Raw genomic sequence first — 21,757 nt, forward strand, 5'->3', positions numbered from 1 at the left:
GCTCCTTCCCTTCCGAGCCTTCTCGTGTGCACAAACAGTGGTTTACCCCCACATGTGAGGTATCAGTGTACTCAGGAGAAATTGCCCAACACATTTTAGGATCCATTTTATCCTGTTGCCCATGTGAAAATGAAAAAATTGAGGCTAAAATAATTTTTTTGTGAAAAAAAAGTACTTTTTTATTTTTATGGATCAATTTGTGAAGCACCTTGGGGTTAAAAGTGCTCACTATGCATCTAGATAAGTTCCTTGGGGTGTCTAGTTTCCAAAATAGGGTCACTTGTGGGGGAGCTCCAATGTTTAGGCACACAGGGGTTTTCAAATGCGACATGGTGTCCGCTAAAGATTGGAACCAATTTTTCATTGAAAAAGTCAAATGGCGCTCCTTCCCTTCCGAGCCCTGTCGTGCGCCCAAACAGTGGTTCCCCCCATATATGGGGTATCGGCGTACTCAGGACAAGTTGGACAACAACTTTCAGGGTCCAGTTCTCCTTTTACCCTTGGGAAAATAAAAAAATTGTTGCTAAAAGATCATTTTTGTGACTAAAAAGTTAAATGTTCATTTTTTCCTTCCATGTTGCTTCTGCTGCTGTGAAGCACCTGAAGGGTTAATAAACTTCTTGAATGTGGTTTTGAGCACCTTGAGGGGTGCAGTTTTTAGAATGGTGTCACTTTTGGGTATTTTCAGCCATATAGACCCCTCAAATTGAGTTCAAATGTGAGGTGGTCCCTAAAAAAAATGGTTTTGTAAATTTCGTTGTAAAAATGAGAAATCGCTGGTCAAATTTTAACCCTTATAACTTCGTAGCAAAACAAAATTTTGTTTCCAAAATTGTGCTGATGTAAAGTAGACATGTGGGTAATGTTATTTATTAACTATTTTGTGTCACATAACTCTCTCGTTTATCAGAATAAAAATTCAAAATTTGAAAATTGCAAAATTTTCAAAATTTTCAACAAATTTCCATTTTTTTCACAAATAAACGCAAAAATTATCGACCTAAATTTACCACTATCTTCGCCCAATATGTCACAAAAAAACAATCTCAGAACCGCTAGGATCCGTTGAAGCGTTCCTGAGTTATTACCTCATAAAGGGACACTGGTCAGAATTGCAAAAAATGGCCAGGTCATTAAGGTCAAAATAGGTTGGGTCATGAAGGGGTTAAAAATGTTTATTTTTTTAATTGGACAAAGCATTTAAGACTGTGAAGTCCTTTGATTTTTCTGAAAAAAATGTTGTTATTATTCTGAGAATCATGGGGGTGCCAGAGGTTGGAAACCCATTAATCAGAAAGTGATGGGATTCCCTAACAATATGCCCTAATTTACCCTATTGTTAAATCCCCTTTAAGTAACATCTGTTCAGTAGTCAGTGAATGTAAAATCTACAATCTCTAGAATATGTCTCCATTATCATTTTTTCTGTTTAAACTTATATATCATAATTAAGGCTCAGGCATAAACTTCAAACTGATTTTTTTTATTGTTCATTTGCTTCCTAAATGCAAAGTTAAGCAACTTTCTAAATTGTCTTCATTAAAAATGTTCATCCATTCTGTTGCCGCAGAGGATCTGTGAGTCCATTGCCTAGCTCAATCATATGCAAAAATATTACAGATCTGTCACAGCCTCTGATCCTGAAGGCTTTCTCTGTTTTTTTTTTATTGAGAGGTTGTACATAGATCTGAAGCAGAGAGAGGTGAAAGTATCTGTAGTCTCAGAGAGGGCGGAGAAAGCAGTTTATATTACTGGGAGAGACACACAGACCTCACATCCAGCCTATATTACTGGGAGAGACACACAGACCTCACATCCAGCCTATATTACTGGGAGACACACAGAGCTCACATCCAGCCTATATTACTGGGAGAGACACACAGAGCTCACATCCAGCCTATATTACTGGGAGAGACACACAGACCTCACATCCAGCCTATATTACAGGGAGAGACACAGACCTCACATCCAGCCTATATTACTGGGAGAGACACACAGAGCTCACATCCAGCCTATATTACTGGGAGAGACACACAGATCTCACATCCAGCCTATATTACTGGGAGAGACACACAGACCTCACATCCAGCCTGTATTACTGGGAGAGACACACAGCTCACATCCAGCCTATATTACTGGGAGAGACACACAGACCTCACATCCAGCCTATATTACTGGGAGAGACACACAGACCTCACATCCAGCCTATATTACAGGGAGAGACACAGACCTCACATCCAGCCTATATTACTGGGAGAGACACACAGACCTCACATCCAGTCTATATTACTGGGAGAGACACACAGACCTCACATCCAGCCTATATAACTGGGAGAGACACACAGAGCTCACATCCAGCCTATATTACTGGGAGAGACACACAGACCTCACATCCAGCCTATATTACAGGGAGAGACACACAGACCTCACATCCAGCCTATATTACTGGGAGAGACACAGACCTCACATCCAGCCTGTATTACTGGGAGAGACACACAGACCTCACATCCAGCCTATATTACTGGGAGAGACACACAGACCTCACATCCAGCCTATATTACTGGGAGAGACACACAGACCTCACATCCAGCCTATATTACTGGGAGAGACATAAAGTTAACTTAAAAATGTAGCAAAAAATCTGTAAAGGGTTTGTCCACTTTGTTTTGTATATAGTCAGAGTGGCAGAAAAAATGGCAGAACAAAAATAAGTGTTGCCTCTCCGATAACCCACTTCTATTGTTCTGACATTGCCTGGTAACAGGCTGGTGACTACTTCCTGCTGAAAAGATGACTTCCTCACAGAGAGACATGTGACCACCTGCAGCCAATTACAGGCTGAGGCAGGTCAGAGCTGCTGCCAGTGATTGGCTGAACGGTCATTTTCTGTGTGTTAATAAGAACCAGAAAGTAGAGACCATTGGAGGATCCAGAAAATGTCAGAATGAATGCGGTGGAGGATCGGAATGGTTTGTATCGCTTTTTCTTTTTTTCTTTGGACTATTTAAAAATTTTAAAAAAATTCAATTTGGTGATCCCTTTAAGGATACAAAGTATAAAATATAAAACCTGCTTCCTAATGGTTTTAAGGTAACATCAGAATTCTTTTTAAAAAAAAAAACATTATAAGTAAGAGATAATACAGGGAAATAAGAGTTTAAGTCTATAATAAAAAATGACTGTTAGTCCTGTAAGGAAATGTTGAAATTACCCAGGCTGAATTCAAGCCAATTCTAAATTAATTACATTAAGAAAGTTTGTTTAATCACATTATGCGGATAATCAACAAAGGTAAATTGGAAAGTTCTTCCTATGGAAGGCGAGTGTAAAAGTTAATAAATTCAGCCTATATTCATTATGCGCTCACTGGTTATAATAATTTACTGTCCATTGCTGGGCTTTATAAGCATTGTAATTAAATATAAAATGCACATTAGAATTCTAATGAGTAATTAGGGCAACATAACTAATATGCACAAAAGTCCCACAGCTCATTAAAATGTTAAAAGACAAGAACCTATTCCTGCAGATTATTCCGCTCCCCTCTGTAAGTGTGTGAATGCCACCGCACCTAGCGACTCCCGTCCCTGACATTTAGGAATTGTATGCCGAGCGTGTGATGATAGAAAACCCAACAGCCCCCCAGATCCAAAGATTGATGAATACTTAGTGGGATTTCCCTGAAATAGGAGGTTTAAGAATGACTGAGACAGCTACTAACAGTTACTAATGTGACCATAGTGCTGAAACAATGTAACCATAGATTACCCTAAAATGGAAGCATGTTGTGCGTAGATGTATGATGAGCATAGTATGGAGGTAAAAACAGGAGCATAGTATAGAAGTACTGTATGATGGGCATAGTATAGAGATATGATGAGCATAGTATAGAAGTAGGGATGAGAGGACCCGTGGAAGTTCGGGTTTGGCTGGTGCAGCCGAACTTGAGGAAAAGGTTTGGTTCGGGTACCAGTACTTGACACCGGAGCCGAACCGCATATAAGTCAATGGGGACTCAAACTTTGGTGCTGTAAAATGATCATAGTCAGGGCTAGGGGGCTGCAAAAGGTAGCAAAATATGGGTAATAGCAGGACAATTGCCCTGAAAACAAATGTGGATAGTAAAATGACTTAAAATAACAGAATACAAAAAATTTAATTTGTATAATTTGTATTAAATTTGTAAAATTAAATAATCTTGAGCCAGGAGGTGGAGGTCCAAATGGAGGAGTGAAGCAGTACCTTGCATGTGTATTTTACTGTATTTGTTAATAAATAAATGAAAAAAACGTGAGGTCCCGCCTCTTTTTATAACCAGCCAAGGGAAAGCAGAGAGGTGTGAGCTGGTCTTATTATTCTGGGAAGAAGCCAATATGGATGTGCCATTTCTATGGTGGCTGACAGCTGGTTTTATTAGCCTGGGAAGGGGCCAAAATCCATTGACCTTCCCAATCTATTAATATCAGCTGCCATCTGTCTGCTTTGCCTTTGATGGTTATTATAATATATTACAATCAAGTCTAGGATTCGTACACTCTGATGCTGAGAAATACAGGAGCTTCCTGTTTTCAAATTAATCATCTCAGACACTTTGGAGCCAGTAGTCAGTGATGAATATTGGCGTTTGCATCTATCTGAAATTTATAGGAGATATATTTTCGGTGTCATAGTGAAGTGACGAACGTGATGCAGTCACTCACATCCCCATAAAGGCTGACCTAACGCCTCTAACTTAATATCGTTCAGATGGATGATGCTATCCATGCCATGTTTCACCACTATAGAAAGATAAAATTGTGATAGGAAACTTGACAACAATATCTCTCGCCTGGGACCTTCAGGGATGAAGATATCCTGAAAGTTGGGGATCTCATAATCTTCTAAAGGCACTAGCACATCCCATGACTAGCCTCCCATATGAGCTCAACTAGGGGAGGTATTTGGTCATAACCTTGATCTAATAGAAATCAGAGTTTTTTGTCATTTGTCAATTCTGAAAGACACAGTGCTCTGTGTTCCTGTCCGTTGCTCTAATGAGGGCATCCCTCCGCTACGCTCTGAGCCTTATCTGTGGCACAGGTTTACTACTTTTTTTGTTACCCTTTTATTACGTGATTGTATTTATCGTATTGTTTTGTTCCCCATTTTGTAACATCTTTGTATATTTTTTTTATAACCACTACCTTCTTTTCAGGATTAAACATACTGTATAAAATTTAATAGCTCCGTTATAATAGCCATAATCTAAAGAGATAATTTTCAGAAATAAGATGTCACTGCACCTCTGCAGATAGACTTCTCTCATTTAGATCTCTCAGTTTGGGAATCTGGTGTGATTGCTTTATCTGAGCCCTTATAGGTTTGCCACTGGATTTAGAATAGTGGCACAATGTCAATTTTGGGGATTTAATTATCAAAATGGTGTCCAAAATGATTCATTAATGGAACTTCAAATAAATACTAAATACACATATACTCGGATAGAAGTAAGTTATTTAGAGTAAATAAAAAAAATAGGATAAAAATGCAATCAATCTTTATTGAAAATCAATTAAAATAAATTAAAATCACGGAGTACCCAATCTGTCCCATCCAGAGTAATATATATTTAACTGCTATTAGGAAAAAGAGTAACAGACTAAACAAAAAGTGGGATGACAATATGAGGTATAGTCCCCTCATATCATGTCCCCGGAAGAAACAAGAGGTGAAACGCGCGTCGAGGTTAGGGGGGACACTGACTCCATCCAGTCTAACTTTTCCTGCTATTGGTATCTTCCTTTAAGGTACAGATTTCTTTGTATGGTTTACTTTTACATGCACTTCTACTGATAACGGAATCATGTTATGCCAGTAATCTTGTCATTTAGCCTTAATGTGTTAATACTGTTCTTTTGAAATAGTTATGTCACTATGGTGGGATACAAGTGGATTTAACCTGACTACAAATGTCACTTTATTATATTGATCCATTCTGGTAGTGTAACCTGTAGCATGCTTTGTGATTGTGACATAACCTCGTGCAGTGAGTTATTGATCATAGTTATTTAGTCTGTTACTATTCTTAAATGTAATTATTATCCTATGGTTCTCAATTTTTGGATTTGCAGAGTATTTCACTGCGGATTTTTCCACAAAAATTGTAGAGCAGAAACTTCTTTGGCATTAACTGTGCATGTGCATTTCGCTTTCAGGCTCTTCTCAGTGTACTCTCCAGTTCCGTCTGTAGCAGTTGCTTTTGCAGTAGTTACTTTGTTTCATCATGTTTGCAGATATAGCAAGTGCCAGCTTATGAACTGCCAGATGGTGTTGTGTTTTATTACTGCATCGGGGCCTGGTGGCTGCAATATGGGGCTCGCAGGGGGTCATTTGTAAAAATTGGAATAAACGTATTTCACATTTACAGTTTTCTGTCAGAACTGATATATTTCACAGGAAGATTCAGAGTAATATATATGTGTGTATTGCTTTTCTGTAAATTTCAGACAGATCTCCAGGCGTTTGCACCAGTTTTTCACTGAAAATTGATCCCTTTTCTAAAGATTCCCCCAAAAGTTGCCCTGAATTTTCACCGCTGCGGCTTCCACCGCTGTTTTGGGTTTATATCGATATATTGATCCATTTCTGATGCGTTTAACGTTAAATCTTCATTTTCTTTCAGTTGCACCCACAATCCTTGAAATAACGCCGTCTGGGGTTTCCCTTGGAAAAACAGGACTCATCAGATGTGAAACAGCGTCCGTCCCTACGCCATCATTTGAGTGGTATAAAGGAGATAAGAAGTAAGAGATTTATACTATATCTCCGTACATCATCTGTGTTCAGCTTAAAAGGGTTGTTCAAGGTTAGATAAATGTAAATATTTAATCCAGACGGCACCACCACTGCCTGCAGGTTGTGTCCGGTATTACAGGTCGTTTGGCGAGATTATGGTGAGGCTGCAGTACCACACACAACCTACGGACAGGAGGGGCGCTGATCAGAACAGTCGTCTTTTATTATGCCTGGACAACCCCTTTAATGTTAGGAATTGTATGCTGGTTTGGTTTTGATTTTCCTAAAACGATAGTGTACATTATAGCTAACCCTTCTGGTATCTAAACTAATATCCCCAAACATTTCACGGTGGTTATGGTCTGTAATGAGGACACAGTGTTCTGCAGCAATCTGGAATTATAGTCTTTACAGCAGACAGAGTATGATGGGGAGAAGGGGCTGCAGGAGCTCAGATGAGCTGCAAAGGTGCTTCACTGTGTTCAAAATAGCAGAATAGTGAGTGCAGCTCTGGAGTATAATACAGGATGTAACTCAGGATCAGTAATGTGATGTATGTACACAGTGACTGCACCAGCAGAATAGTGAGTGCAGCTCTGGAGTATAATACAGGATGTAACTCAGGATGAGTAATGTAATGTATGTACACAGTGACTGCACCAGCAGAATAGTGAGTGCAGCTCTGGAGTATAATACAGGATGTAACTCAGGATCAGTAATGTGATGTATGTACACAGTGACTGCACCAGCAGAATAGTGAGTGCAGCTCTGGGGTATAATACAGGATGTAACTCAGGATCAGTAATGTGATGTATGTACACAGTGACTGCACCAGCAGAATAGTGAGTGCAGCTCTGGAGTATAATACAGGATGTAACTCAGGATGAGTAATGTAATGTATGTACACAGTGACTGCACCAGCAGAATAGTGAGTGCAGCTCTGGAGTATAATACAGGATGTAACTCAGGATCAGTAATGTAATGTATGTACACAGTGACTGCACCAGCAGAATAGTGAGTGCAGCTCTGGGGTATAATACAGGATGTAACTCAGGATCAGTAATGTAATGTATGTACACAGTGACTGCACCAGCAGAATAGTGAGTGCAGCTCTGGGGTATAATACAGGATGTAACTCAGGATCAGTAATGTAATGTATGTACACAGTGACTACGCCAGCAGAATAGTGAGTGCAGCTCTGGGGTATAATACAGGAGGTAACTCCGGATCAGTAATGTAATGTATGTACACAGTGACTGCACCAGCAGAATAGTGAGTGCAGCTCTGGGGTATAATACAGGATGTAACTCAGGATCAGTAATGTAATGTATGTACACAGTGACTGCACCAGCAGAATAGTGAGTGCAGCTCTGGGGTATAATACAGGATGTAACTCAGGATCAGTAATGTAATGTAATGTATGTACACAGTGACTGCACCAGCAGAATAGTGAGTGCAGCTCTGGGGTATAATACAGGAGGTAACTCAGGATCAGTAATGGTAATGTATGTACACAGTGACTGCACCAGCAGAATAGTGAGTGCAGCTCTGGAGTATAATACAGGATGTAACTCAGGACCAGTAATGTAATGTAATGTATGTACACAGTGACTGCACCAGCAGAATAGTGAGTGCAGCTCTGGAGTATAATACAGGAGGTAACTCAGGATCAGTAATGTAATGTATGTACACAGTGACTGCACCAGCAGAATAGTGAGTGCAGCTCTGGAGTATAATACAGGATGTAACTCAGGATCAGTAATGTAATCTATGTACCCAGTGACTGCACCAGCAGAATAATGAGTGCAGCTCTGGGGTATAATACAGGATGTAACTCAGGATCAGTAATGTAATGTATGTACACAGTGACTGCACTAGCAGAATAGTGAGTGCAGCTCTGGGGTATAATACAGGATGTAACTCCGGATCAGTAATGTAATGTAATGTATGTACACAGTGACTGCACCAGCAGAATAGTGAGTGCAGCTCTGGAGTATAATACAGGATGTAACTCAGGATCAGTAATGTAATCTATGTACCCAGTGACTGCACCAGCAGAATAATGAGTGCAGCTCTGGGGTATAATACAGGATGTAACTCAGGATCAGTAATGTAATGTATGTACACAGTGACTGCACTAGCAGAATAGTGAGTGCAGCTCTGGGGTATAATACAGGATGTAACTCAGGATCAGTAATGTAATGTATGTACACAGTGACTGCACCAGCAGAATAGGGAGTGCAGCTCTGGGGTATAATACAGGATGTAACTCAGGATGAGTAATGTAATGTATGTACACAGTGACTGCACCAGCAGAATAGTGAGTGCAGCTCTGGAGTATAATACAGGATGTAACTCAGGATCAGTAATGTAATGTATGTACACAGTGACTGCACCAGCAGAATAGTGAGTGCAGCTCTGGAGTATAATACAGGATGTAACTCAGGATGAGTAATGTAATGTATGTACACAGTGACTGCACCAGCAGAATAGTGAGTGCAGCTCTGGAGTATAATACAGGAAGAAACTCAGGATCAGTAATGTAATGTATGTACACAGTGACTGTACCAGCAGAATAGTGAGTGCAGCTCTGGAGGATAATACAGGGTGTAACTCAGGATCAGTAATGTAATGTATGTACACAGTGACTGCACCAGCAGAATAGTGAGTGCAGCTCTGGAGTATAATACAGGATGTAACTCAGGATCAGTAATGTAATGTATGTACACAGTGACTGCACCAGCAGAATAGTGAGTGCAGCTCTGGGGTATAATACAGGATGTAACTCAGGATCAGTAATGTAATGTATGTACACAGTGACTACGCCAGCAGAATAGTGAGTGCAGCTCTGGGGTATAATACAGGAGGTAACTCCGGATCAGTAATGTAATGTATGTACACAGTGACTGCACCAGCAGAATAGTGAGTGCAGCTCTGGGGTATAATACAGGATGTAACTCAGGATCAGTAATGTAATGTATGTACACAGTGACTGCACCAGCAGAATAGTGAGTGCAGCTCTGGGGTATAATACAGGATGTAACTCAGGATCAGTAATGTAATGTAATGTATTTACACAGTGACTGCACCAGCAGAATAGTGAGTGCAGCTCTTGAGTATAATACAGGAGGTAACTCAGGATCAGTAATGTAATGTATGTACACAGTGACTGCACCAGCAGAATAGTGAGTGCAGCTCTGGGGTATAATACAGGATGTAACTCAGGATCAGTAATGTAATGTATGTACACAGTGACTGCACCAGCAGAATAGTGAGTGCAGCTCTGGAGTATAATACAGGATGTAACTCAGGATCAGTAATGTAATGTATGTACACAGTGACTGCACCAGCAGAATAGTGAGTGCAGCTCTGGGGTATAATACAGGATGTAACTCAGGATCAGTAATGTAATGTATGTACACAGTGACTACGCCAGCACAATAGTGAGTGCAGCTCTGGGGTATAATACAGGAGGTAACTCCGGATCAGTAATGTAATGTATGTACACAGTGACTGCACCAGCAGAATAGTGAGTGCAGCTCTGGGGTATAATACAGGATGTAACTCAGGATCAGTAATGTATGCACACAGTGACTGCACCAGCAGAATAGTGAGTGCAGCTCTGGGGTAAAATACAGGAGGTAACTCCGGATCAGTAATGTAATGTATGTACACAGTGACTGCACCAGCAGAATAGTGAGTGCAGCTCTGGGGTATAATACAGGAGGTAACTCAGGATCAGTAATGGTAATGTATGTACACAGTGACTGCACCAGCAGAATAGTGAGTGCAACTCTGGAGTATAATACAGGATGTAACTCAGGACCAGTAATGTAATGTAATGTATGTACACAGTGACTGCACCAGCAGAATAGTGAGTGCAGCTCTGGAGTATAATACAGGAGGTAACTCAGGATCAGTAATGTAATGTATGTACACAGTGACTGCACCAGCAGAATAGTGAGTGCAGCTCTGGGGTATAATACAGGATGTAACTCAGGATCAGTAATGTAATGTATGTACACAGTGACTGCACCAGCAGAATAGTGAGCGCAGCTCTGGGGTATAATACAGGAGGTAACTCCGGATCAGTAATGTAATGTATGTACACAGTGACTGCACCAGCAGAATAGTGAGTGCAGCTCTGGGGTATAATACAGGATGTAACTCAGGATCAGTAATGTAATGTATGTACACAGTGACTGCACCAGCAGAATAGTGAGTGCAGCTCTGGGGTATAATACAGGATGTAACTCAGGATCAGTAATGTATGTACACAGTGACTGCACCAGCAGAATAGTGAGTGCAGCTCTGGGGTAAAATACAGGAGGTAACTCCGGATCAGTAATGTAATGTATGTACACAGTGACTGCACCAGCAGAATAGTGAGTGCAGCTCTGGGGTATAATACAGGAGGTAACTCAGGATCAGTAATGGTAATGTATGTACACAGTGACTGCACCAGCAGAATAGTGAGTGCAGCTCTGGAGTATAATACAGGATGTAACTCAGGACCAGTAATGTAATGTAATGTATGTACACAGTGACTGCACCAGCAGAATAATGAGTGCAGCTCTGGAGTATAATACAGGAAGTAACTCAGGATCAGTAATGTAATGTATGTACACAGTGACTGCACCAGCAGAATAGTGAGTGCAGCTCTGGGGTATAATACAGGATGTAACTCAGGATCAGTAATGTAATGTATGTACACAGTGACTGCACCAGCAGAATAGTGAGCGCAGCTCTGGGGTATAATACAGGAGGTAACTCCGGATCAGTAATGTAATGTAATGTATGTACACAGTGACTGCACCAGCAGAATAGTGAGTGCAGCTCTGGAGTATAATACAGGATGTAACTCAGGATCAGTAATGTAATCTATGTACCCAGTGACTGCACCAGCAGAATAATGAGTGCAGCTCTGGGGTATAATACAGGATGTAACTCAGGATCAGTAATGTAATGTATGTACACAGTGACTGCACTAGCAGAATAGTGAGTGCAGCTCTGGGGTATAATACAGGATGTAACTCAGGATCAGTAATGTAATGTATGTACACAGTGACTGCACCAGCAGAATAGGGAGTGCAGCTCTGGGGTATAATACAGGAGGTAGCTCAGGATCAGTAATGTAATGTATGTACACAGTGACTGCACCAGCAGAATAGTGAGTGCAGCTCTGGAGTATAATACAGGAAGTAACTCAGGATCAGTAATGTAATGTTTGTACACAGTGACTGCACCAGCAGAATAGTGAGTGCAGCTCTGGAGGATAATACAGGATGTAACTCAGGATCAGTAATGTAATGTATGTACACAGTGACTGCACCAGCAGAATAGTGAGCGCAGCTCTGGGGTATAATACAGGAGGTAACTCCGGATCAGTAATGTAATGTAATGTATGTACACAGTGACTGCACCAGCAGAATAGTGAGTGCAGCTCTTGAGTATAATACAGGAGGTAACTCAGGATCAGTAATGTAATGTATGTACACAGTGACTGCACCAGCAGAATAGTGAGTGCAGCTCTGGAGTATAATACAGGATGTAACTCAGGATCAGTAATGTAATCTATGTACCCAGTGACTGCACCAGCAGAATAATGAGTGCAGCTCTGGGGTATAATACAGGATGTAACTCAGGATCAGTAATGTAATGTATGTACACAGTGACTGCACCAGCAGAATAGGGAGTGCAGCTCTGGGGTATAATACAGGAGGTAGCTCAGGATCAGTAATGTAATGTATGTACACAGTGACTGCACCAGCAGAATAGTGAGTGCAGCTCTGGAGTATAATACAGGATGTAACTCAGGATCAGTAATGTAATCTATGTACCCAGTGACTGCACCAGCAGAATAATGAGTGCAGCTCTGGGGTATAATACAGGATGTAACTCAGGATCAGTAATGTAATGTATGTACACAGTGACTGCACTAGCAGAATAGTGAGTGCAGCTCTGGGGTATAATACAGGATGTAACTCAGGATCAGTAATGTAATGTATGTACACAGTGACTGCACCAGCAGAATAGGGAGTGCAGCTCTGGGGTATAATACAGGAGGTAGCTCAGGATCAGTAATGTAATGTATGTACACAGTGACTGCACCAGCAGAATAGTGAGTGCAACTCTGGAGTATAATACAGGAGGTAACTCAGGATCAGTAATGTAATGTATGTACACAGTGACTGCACCAGCAGAATAGTGAGTGCAGCTCTGGAGGATAATACAGGAGGTAACTAATATGTAAATAAACAAATGATAATAATGATAGTTTACTTATTCAGATTTAGCAGAGATTCCTCCATCTGTCCAACATTTGATATTCATGATTTCTATTTTTTCTAGACTCACAAATGGACAGAGAGGCATCCTCATAAAGAATTACAACACCAGATCGATCCTCCACGTCTCTAATGTAACAGAAGAGCACTTTGGCAATTACACATGTGTAGCGATAAACAAGCTGGGAACGAGTAACGCCAGCCTGCCCCTGAACCGTAAGTCGTGTGTGATCTCACCAGGTCATCGCTGTGCTCTTCTATATGGAGAATAACAGCTGTACTAATAGTATGAGATTGTGCAGAAGGGTCACCGCAGTGTCTGGACATCATGGGTTTATATCCAGTGTATGGCAGCCTGTATCCTGCAACAATATGGCAGTATAAAGTCTGCTAAATGGATTTCCACAATTTTATCCCAAAATTTACAAATTGATGGAGACCGTGAGTGGATCATATGTGCAGCGAGAAAATATTATTTAGTTGATTGCAGTCTATAATCTGCAAAACGAGACACGACTGTGGCATCCCATCTCATCTGCAAGCTGAATGCAGACTATGACTAGCTGTAACAAAAAATAAAGTTGCAATCTGTAGTGCTAAAGCAAGTAAATATAAGATATGAATAGCATTACTGCTCTAGAATAAGAAAAAATGGAGATACTTAGCACATAATATGGCTAATTCATGCATACCCAGCAGCCAACGACAAGGCGATCTTCTTTTGCTGGGAACCTACATGTTTAGTGTGATTACCTCTCTTAGGTTAAAGTCTGAATTTATGGGTAGGTGGGATCCTGCTGCAATTAAAACCGCCACAGTTCTCCCCCTACCCATAAATTCAGGCTTTAGCCTAAGAGATGTGTTCACACTAGACATGTAGGTTCCCAGCAAAAGAAGATCGCCTTGTTGTTGGCTGCCGGGCATGCATGAATTAGCCAAATTATGTGCTAAGTATCTCCATTTTTTCTTATTATTTAGAGCAGTAATACTATTTATATTTCATATTTACATGCTTTAGCACTACAGAGTGCTGCTTTATATGTTTGTGTTGTATAGAGGTGGCTATTTCTAGTTAGTACCTGTACACGCCAGTTTTCAGATTTGGAAGTTCCGACTAACTGTAGGCTGCCAATTAGTTTTAGTTTAGGGCAGTCTTTAGTCCGGTGTATGGCAGCCTGTAATCTGCAGACTTTTTTCAGATTAAGTCAGTCTATAGTCAGCCGGATGGATCCAAACTATGGCATCGTATATTCTGTAAATTGAACCCGGCCACGGCAGTACAAAATTACCGTAAATTTCCACTTTGACAGCCTGCAATCTGTAAATTACAGGAGATTTCAAGGGAAACCTCGATTGTGGCGATCCATACTCTGCAAACGTCATCTATTGTATCAGTATTCGTCTCGGTTTATATTGCAGTTTTGCGGGTGATACCAGCAGGAAATGGCAGGTCTGGTTCATTAGGCTAAAATATGTTACATGATGAAAATCTGCCCATTGGGTTCTGTTTCCCAAACCTCCAGGTGCAGATATTTTGGCCACTAGGGGGCACATGTAGCAATGCAGAATACAATAGTCGCCCTCGCATCACTCCCTGCGCTGAATATCTCCGGTCCCTGCCATGTGACCAGACCGTCCCTTGATACCCGCGCGCAGACTGCCAGTAAGGTCGCGGCGAGGTGATATTTTGACATTTACACATGCAAATAACCCTTGATGGATGGAGCGCGCCGCTCTCCATGTTTGTCTTTCATATCAGTCTTGCATACTAATTGCAATTTCAGTTAATCTCCATTCATGGAATTAGCCTTTAAACTGTGACTTTTATGTATGATATTGAAACTCCGCTCAGGGGAGGGAAAAAAAATCTCAAATCCTTTCCCGTATTTTCTGATGAGTTGTTAACCCCATTACTGCCAAGAGCATGGACATTAGTGTAAACCTATTACTTCTCGTGCCGTTGATAACTTTTTTACGGATGTTTAAGTCCCTCCACAACTCCTCCCAAGCCCTTACCAGGAACCGCTCCCCTGCCCTCCATTGAGCCCTGATGCTGCCCTTTCTCGTATTCCCACCTCTGCCTTCTCCAGGAATGCTACCCCTGCCCTTTCCAGGAACTGACGTCCCTATCCTTCCTGTGAACCTCATCCCTGACTTTGTCAGGAATCCTACACCTGCCCTTTCAGGGAATCCTGCCATTCCCAGCATACCCACCCTTACCCTTCCCAAGAATACTGCCCCTGCAATTCCAGGAACCCCATCCTTGCCTTTCCTGGGAACCTCACCCTGATCTTTCCGGGAACCCTGTCCCTATCCTTCATGGGAACATCACCCCTAACCTTCCCAGGAAACCCACAACTGTCCTTCCAGGGAACACTGCCCCTTTCCAGTATCCCCACCCTTGCCCTTTCCGCAAAACTCATCCCTATCCTTCATAAGAACCTCACCCCTATCCTTCCCAGGAATACCATCCCTGCCCTTTTCACGTACCGCGTCCCTATCCTTCCTGTCAACCTCATCACTGACCTTCCCAGAAACCCTGTCCCTATTCTTTCTGGGAACCTTACTCCTGGCCTTCCTGGGAATCCCACACCTGCTCTTTTAGGGAACCCTGCCCATTACCTTATAGGGAACTCATTTTGCCCATCTGGGGAACCCCATCCCTGTGCTTCGTGGGAGCTCATCCCTTATCTTTTCAGGGAACCCCGCCCCTGCCCTTGCCAGATTCCCCACCCCTGCCCTTGCCAGATTCCCCGCCCCTGCCCTTCCCAGGAACTCTCCCCGCTCTTGCTATGAATGCCTCTAGCTCACACGGTTTATATAAACCCTTCTCCTTTTCAGTCCACAAGTTCTGGGAGATCTGGGACAGCTACAACTTTGATATTGTAATGGGCGACATTGTCTCTAGGTCTATGTCTACATTGCTTTGTGCTTTGTCCTGAGATTTATGGGTTTTATACTATTTCTCCCCCCAAAAAAATAATAATATTTACATCGTCAAACTGCTTCAAAAATCCTCTAGACTTGTCTGTAGACCAAAACATAATTATTTAAAGGAGTTGTGCACTTCTGAAAATAAACATTAACATTCACCTACAGCCCCCTGCCATTTCTTGTACTGCTGTCCATCTTCCTTCATCAGCCTCCTCCCTTTCATTGATTGGCTGCAGCGGTCACAAGGTGACCAGCAGGGGCATGGAGCAACCTTAGAGATTTTTTAAAAAAATTTCAGAGCATAATGGGCTCATTTTTTAAATATAACAGAGATGTAAAACTCTATACTGGCCATAAATAGCTAACCACACAACAAAAAACAGCATAGCCAATAGTAACTAATATTTACACAATAATCAAAAAATAATTAGACTATTTATGCTGAAACCAATACACACACACAAAACGACTTAATGTAAGGATTAGTCGCTATCAAATATAGGCAGGGGATTATGGATCACAAGGACCCAAAAAAACGACCAACAAATCCAAAAGGCAATGTATATAAAAATACCAAATTTTATTATTGCACAACAATCATTTTAAAAAAATTAATTAACATATACATCACATATATAAGGAGCAGATGAGGCACAGTACTGCAAGGTGTACAGGGACACCACAGGAGAGCATATTAAGGGCGCACGGAGCCGGGAACAAAAAAACCCATATACGGAGTGGTAATAAGCAAGGGATTTAAGAAAAATGCAATCCCATCCAGCTATAACTAGTAAGTTTCTCATACCGACACCCACATAGTAAGACTAAAGGTCCAAGTACAAATATATGTAAAATACATATCCATTACCTCTAGTGGGAAAGGCGGGTAAGATGTGTCCAGGGTCCGTGCGCCCTCCCCAACGCACGTTTCGGTAGTAAAACCTTCCTATACTGGCCATGTAGATAAAAAATCATTGAGTTTCTCAAACGACAACCGTTACAGGAACCGTTCATTTTCGGGGAGGGAAAAGTTTTTCTGCAGCCTTTTGCTTGGACATTGCCGTCATTTGGATTTGAATGACATCAGGATGCACTTTACATTTTATGTTTTTATCCCACCCTGTATTTAAAAAAAAAAAAAAATACCTTGGGTATTTCCTATAAAGATGAATAGGAACAGTTTTCCGAGCATTTTTCAAGCTTTTGATTTTAAAAAAGGATTTTGGCTTGGATCTGTTGAAAAAAAAACAAAAAAACAAAACCAAAACCAAAACCAAAACCATAGCCTAAAAGTGTATTTATGGATCAGTTGTGGAAATTCCTTTCAATGACAATCTCAGCTCTGCAGCATCTGTGCATGAAATAAAGTAGGACTTGTGTTGTCCTCCATCTCGTAGGATATCGCTTTTGCAATTTTCTTTTGTATTTTTATGCTTTTTTTTCCCTCTAAATTGATTTTCACGTTGTTGCTTCTCTTCAGCAATCATATTAAATCATCGACTAACTGCAGATAACCGTTGTGTAAAACAAATGCTATCTAGGAGCCATATGGAGGGGAACATTATAGTGTCATCCCGCGTAATAGCGGAGGAGCGTAACGTGCGCCGTAACACATCCAGTCCCCGTCACCCCCCACATGACGATGGCGGCAGCTCCGACGGTGTGACTCGGGAGGTGTCATCATCTAACCACCTGCCGCTCCACCATGTACATGACGCCCGGCTGCACGGAGAGAGGTTATCATCACATAACTCCCATCATCCTACAACTCCCACCCGGCGCGTGCAATGCATTTATCCTCCGATGGCGGGCATTGTACGATCTAGTGCGGAGGAGCAGATCTTACATGCAGATGAGACGTCAATAATGAATCATGTCCTACAGATCAGAACGTACTTCCCCCCCAATGTATGTTGGGAGTTCAGACCGACAGTGGTTCTTCTTCCAAAAACAGCGGGTGCGGGGATATGGTCCATGGCGCACTAAGGCCTCTTTCACACTTCAGTTGCTTGGCGTCAGTCTAAAACCGCCAGTTTCCTCAAATAACGGATCCGTCACTTTTTTTTGGCGGATCCGTTATTTTCCCATAGACTTGCATTGGCGACGGATTGTGATGGATGGTCGTCAGTTCCATCCGTCATGCGACGGATCTGTCGAAATTTGGCGGACGTTGTCTAGATATAGACGGACATTGAAACGTTTTTTGTCAACGCCGAAATGACGGTTCGCAGCGGATCCGTCGCGTCCGTCATTCCATAGAATGGCCGCCTATGGGCGACGGATCCATCGCGACCGTCATTTCGGCGGATCCGTCGCCCCAATCCGTTTTTTCAATTGCACATGCTCCAAAAAGTAGATACTTTTCCCAGACAACCCCCAAGTAACGGATCCGTCACAAAAACGGATTTGTTGGAACCGTTTTCTCAACAATTGTGACGGATCCGTCGATCCGTCACTATGTCGGAAGTGACTGACGCCAAACAACTGAAGTGTGAAAGAAGCCTAACAATCCCAACGGTGCGTGAACCTGCCCATTTTCACATAGGACTGTAATAGATAATAGATAGTTAATAGATAGATAATAGATAGATAATAGATAGATGATATATAGTTAATAGATAGATAGATAATAGATGATAGATAGATAATAGATAATAGGATAATAGATAGATATTAGATAGATAATAGATAGCTAGATGATATAGATGATAGATACATAGATAATAAATGATAGATAATAGATAGATGATAGATAATAAATGATAGATAGATAATAGATAGATGATAGATAATAGATAGATAATAAATAGATAGATGATAGATAGATAATAGATAGATAGATAATAGATAGATAATATAGATGATAGATGATAGATAATAAGATAATAGATATATAATAGATAGATGATATAGATGATAGATACATAGATAATAAATGATAGATAGATAATAGATAGATGATAGATAATAGATAGATGATAGATAATAGATAGATGATAGATAATAGATAGATGATAGATAGATGATAGATAATAGATAGATAATAGATAGATGATAGATAATAGATAGATAATAGATAGATGATAGATAATAGATAGATGGTGCAGCCACTTGCTCCTTGCACCTGAATATCAGTGATCTGTCAGTAAATACATTTTTCTAGGTTTTCTTGGCTGTGACTTCCATCCGTTTCCATCATACTTTGTTTTTCACCGATTTCCGCCTGTTGATTTTCCGTTCATCTTGTGCAGATAAGCCCCCTACTCTCTGGGATAGAAACCTCTCGGCCATTTGCATAAGCTTTTCCAGCCAACTGTCTCTCTTTATTAGCGCTGTTGCATTAATTTCTGCCTGCGCTGGTATTTAGCATATAGAAGTGCTTACATTGTAGCCGATTTCATTAGAATATGGAAAACATCAGCGGCCACTTGAGGGAAGCAGCTGTCCTTGGCTTTTATTCCTGGAGCATCCTTGGCGTTCTTCTCGGTGAATCTCGCGGCCTTGTTATATTTTACAGCTTAATTACACAAAGACATTTCAACTGAAAAAACAATGCAAAAAAAGTATCACTTCAAGGAAACTAGTAAGAACGTGCTGCAGTCCTCGACGTCAGAAAACTGTTGATGCGGCCAGCGATGTGTCACCGGTATAACACGGCGTGCGACGCTTCCTGTCCTGGACGGGTTCATACAACTTCATGTTTGTAACGTGTGCTTCTTTATGACGGCATTTCTCATTGTGATCTATTAGTGATATTTTTTATTACAGCATTTTCTCGATAAACTTGTTTATTTGTTTATTTCCTTTGTGTGTATCGAAACAACACAAAAAAAACAGAGGAAAAAGGCAAATTGGACATAATTTCACACAAAACCACAAAAATGGTCCAGACAAAATTATTGGCACTAATAATTGGTTGCACCCTTTGGAGTAAATAACTGCAGTCAATCTCTTCCTATAATCATCCACCAGCTTCTTACTCCTCTCACCTGGAATATTGGACGGCTCTTGTTTCGCAAACTGCTCCAGTTCTCTCATATTCCATCTTCTCCTAACCGTAGTGTTAAGATCTCTCCACAGGTGATCAATGGGATTTAGATCTGGTCTCTTTGCTGCCAATTCAGAGCTCTCCAGCTCTTTTATATTTCTGGGGGCTTCTTGAAGTATGTTTGGGGTCAATGTCCTGCTGGAAGACCCATAACCTAGGACGCAAACCTAGCTTTCTGACACTGGGCACTACATTGTGACCCAAAATCCTTTGGTAATCTTCAGATTTCATGTCAAGGCACCAGTGTCAGAGGCAGCAAAACAATCTCGAAACATCTGAGACCCTCCACCATATTCGACTGCAGGTACTGTGTTCTTTTCTTTGTAGGCAAACAATGATGTGCTTTACCAAAAAGCTCTATCTTGGTCTCATCTGTCCACAAGACTTTAGAAGGATTTTGGCTTACTCGCGTACATTTTGACAAACTGCAGTCTAGATTTTTTATGTCGGGGTCAGCAGTGGGGTCCTTCTGGGTCTCCTCCCATCGCGTTTCATTTCATTCACGTGTGGACAGATAGTTCGTGCATTCATTGATGCACCATGAGCCTGCAGGACGGCTTGAATTTCTTTGGACCTTGATTGGAGCTGCTTATCCACCATGTGGACTATCCTGCATTGCAACCTTTCATCAATTTTCCTCTGCCGTCCGCGTCCAGGGAGATTACAGCGCCATGGGTTGTAAACGTCTTGATTATGTTGCGCACAATAGAAAAAGGAACATGAAGATCTCTGGAGATGGACTTGTAAGATTGAGATTGGTGATATTTTTCAACAATTTTGGTTCTCAGGTCCTTAGACAGTTCTCTTCTCCTCTTTCTGTTCTCCACGCTTAGTGCGGCACACACAGACACACAATGTGAGGATTGAGTCAGCTTCTCTCCTTTTTTCTAGAAAGTATCAAGCAACTCTGTGAAATATTTGCTAATTTTGCCATAATTTATTCCATTCCGGCATAGGTGTTAATTACTGTTTATACCTCAAAGACCCGAGGTGTAATTTTCCTGACATATTTCTGCCGGACTGACCTCACTTTGATTGGCACATTACTTATTCCACATCTGTCGTTAACACGTGCGGCACAGAAGCAAAAAGGTCAAAATGGAAAAAATAAAAAAATTTAAAAAAATTTGACGAATAAATCAAGTATACAAATAAAGAGATTTCAGCAAATGAGCAAATCATTATTACATCTTTATTGTTCCACGAGATGGATTTTTTTTTTCCTGGACAAATAATTCAATTAATTAGCAAATGTAAAATGAAGAATTAATAGCAAATCATTATTTCCGGCGCGGTGTTTAGCAGCCGGCTTTGCTTTGTTTGTATAAATAACCAGGATGGCCTAATTGGAGATGATGCAGGGAACAGCCGCGAGAAGACGAAGGCGAGGAGCGGGCAGAAAGCGCTTAGTCTATATTTGTTGTATTCACATCAAGGGAGATCTGACGCCTTTCAGGTGGAGTCCTCAGGAATTCGCGTCTTTCAGAAGCAGGAAGTGCGCGGCCGCATCGCTGCCAGCATCAGACGCTGCGTCGCCGCTTGTGTTCTTTTCTTGTGCTGTGTTTATTGAAGTTCAGCAAATAAAAAGAGCAAGCGAAAGATGCAAGAACCACAAAAAAACCCTGACTTCAGCACAGCCACTATGTACATTAATAGGAGATCAAAAATTCCCCACATTTCTGCAAAAATCCACTGTCAGTTTCACTAACAAGAT

At 41.2% G+C, this 21,757-nt stretch overlaps 1 protein-coding gene across 2 annotated transcripts in view; it reads left to right on the top strand.

Moving 5' to 3' along the window:
• Window positions 1-21,757, top strand: part of NEGR1 (neuronal growth regulator 1) — a 548,474-nt gene that overhangs the window by 435,853 nt on the left and 90,864 nt on the right. For both annotated transcript variants that reach the window (XM_077277581.1, XM_077277582.1), the window contains exons 5-6: window positions 6,662-6,782; window positions 13,126-13,277. In XM_077277581.1, coding sequence (XP_077133696.1) covers window positions 6,662-6,782; window positions 13,126-13,277 — 273 coding nt within the window. The remainder of the gene's footprint in view (window positions 1-6,661; window positions 6,783-13,125; window positions 13,278-21,757) is intronic.

This window comes from Ranitomeya variabilis, chromosome 8, assembly GCF_051348905.1.
Source record: "Ranitomeya variabilis isolate aRanVar5 chromosome 8, aRanVar5.hap1, whole genome shotgun sequence".
NCBI classification, from domain to species: Eukaryota; Metazoa; Chordata; class Amphibia; order Anura; family Dendrobatidae; genus Ranitomeya; species Ranitomeya variabilis.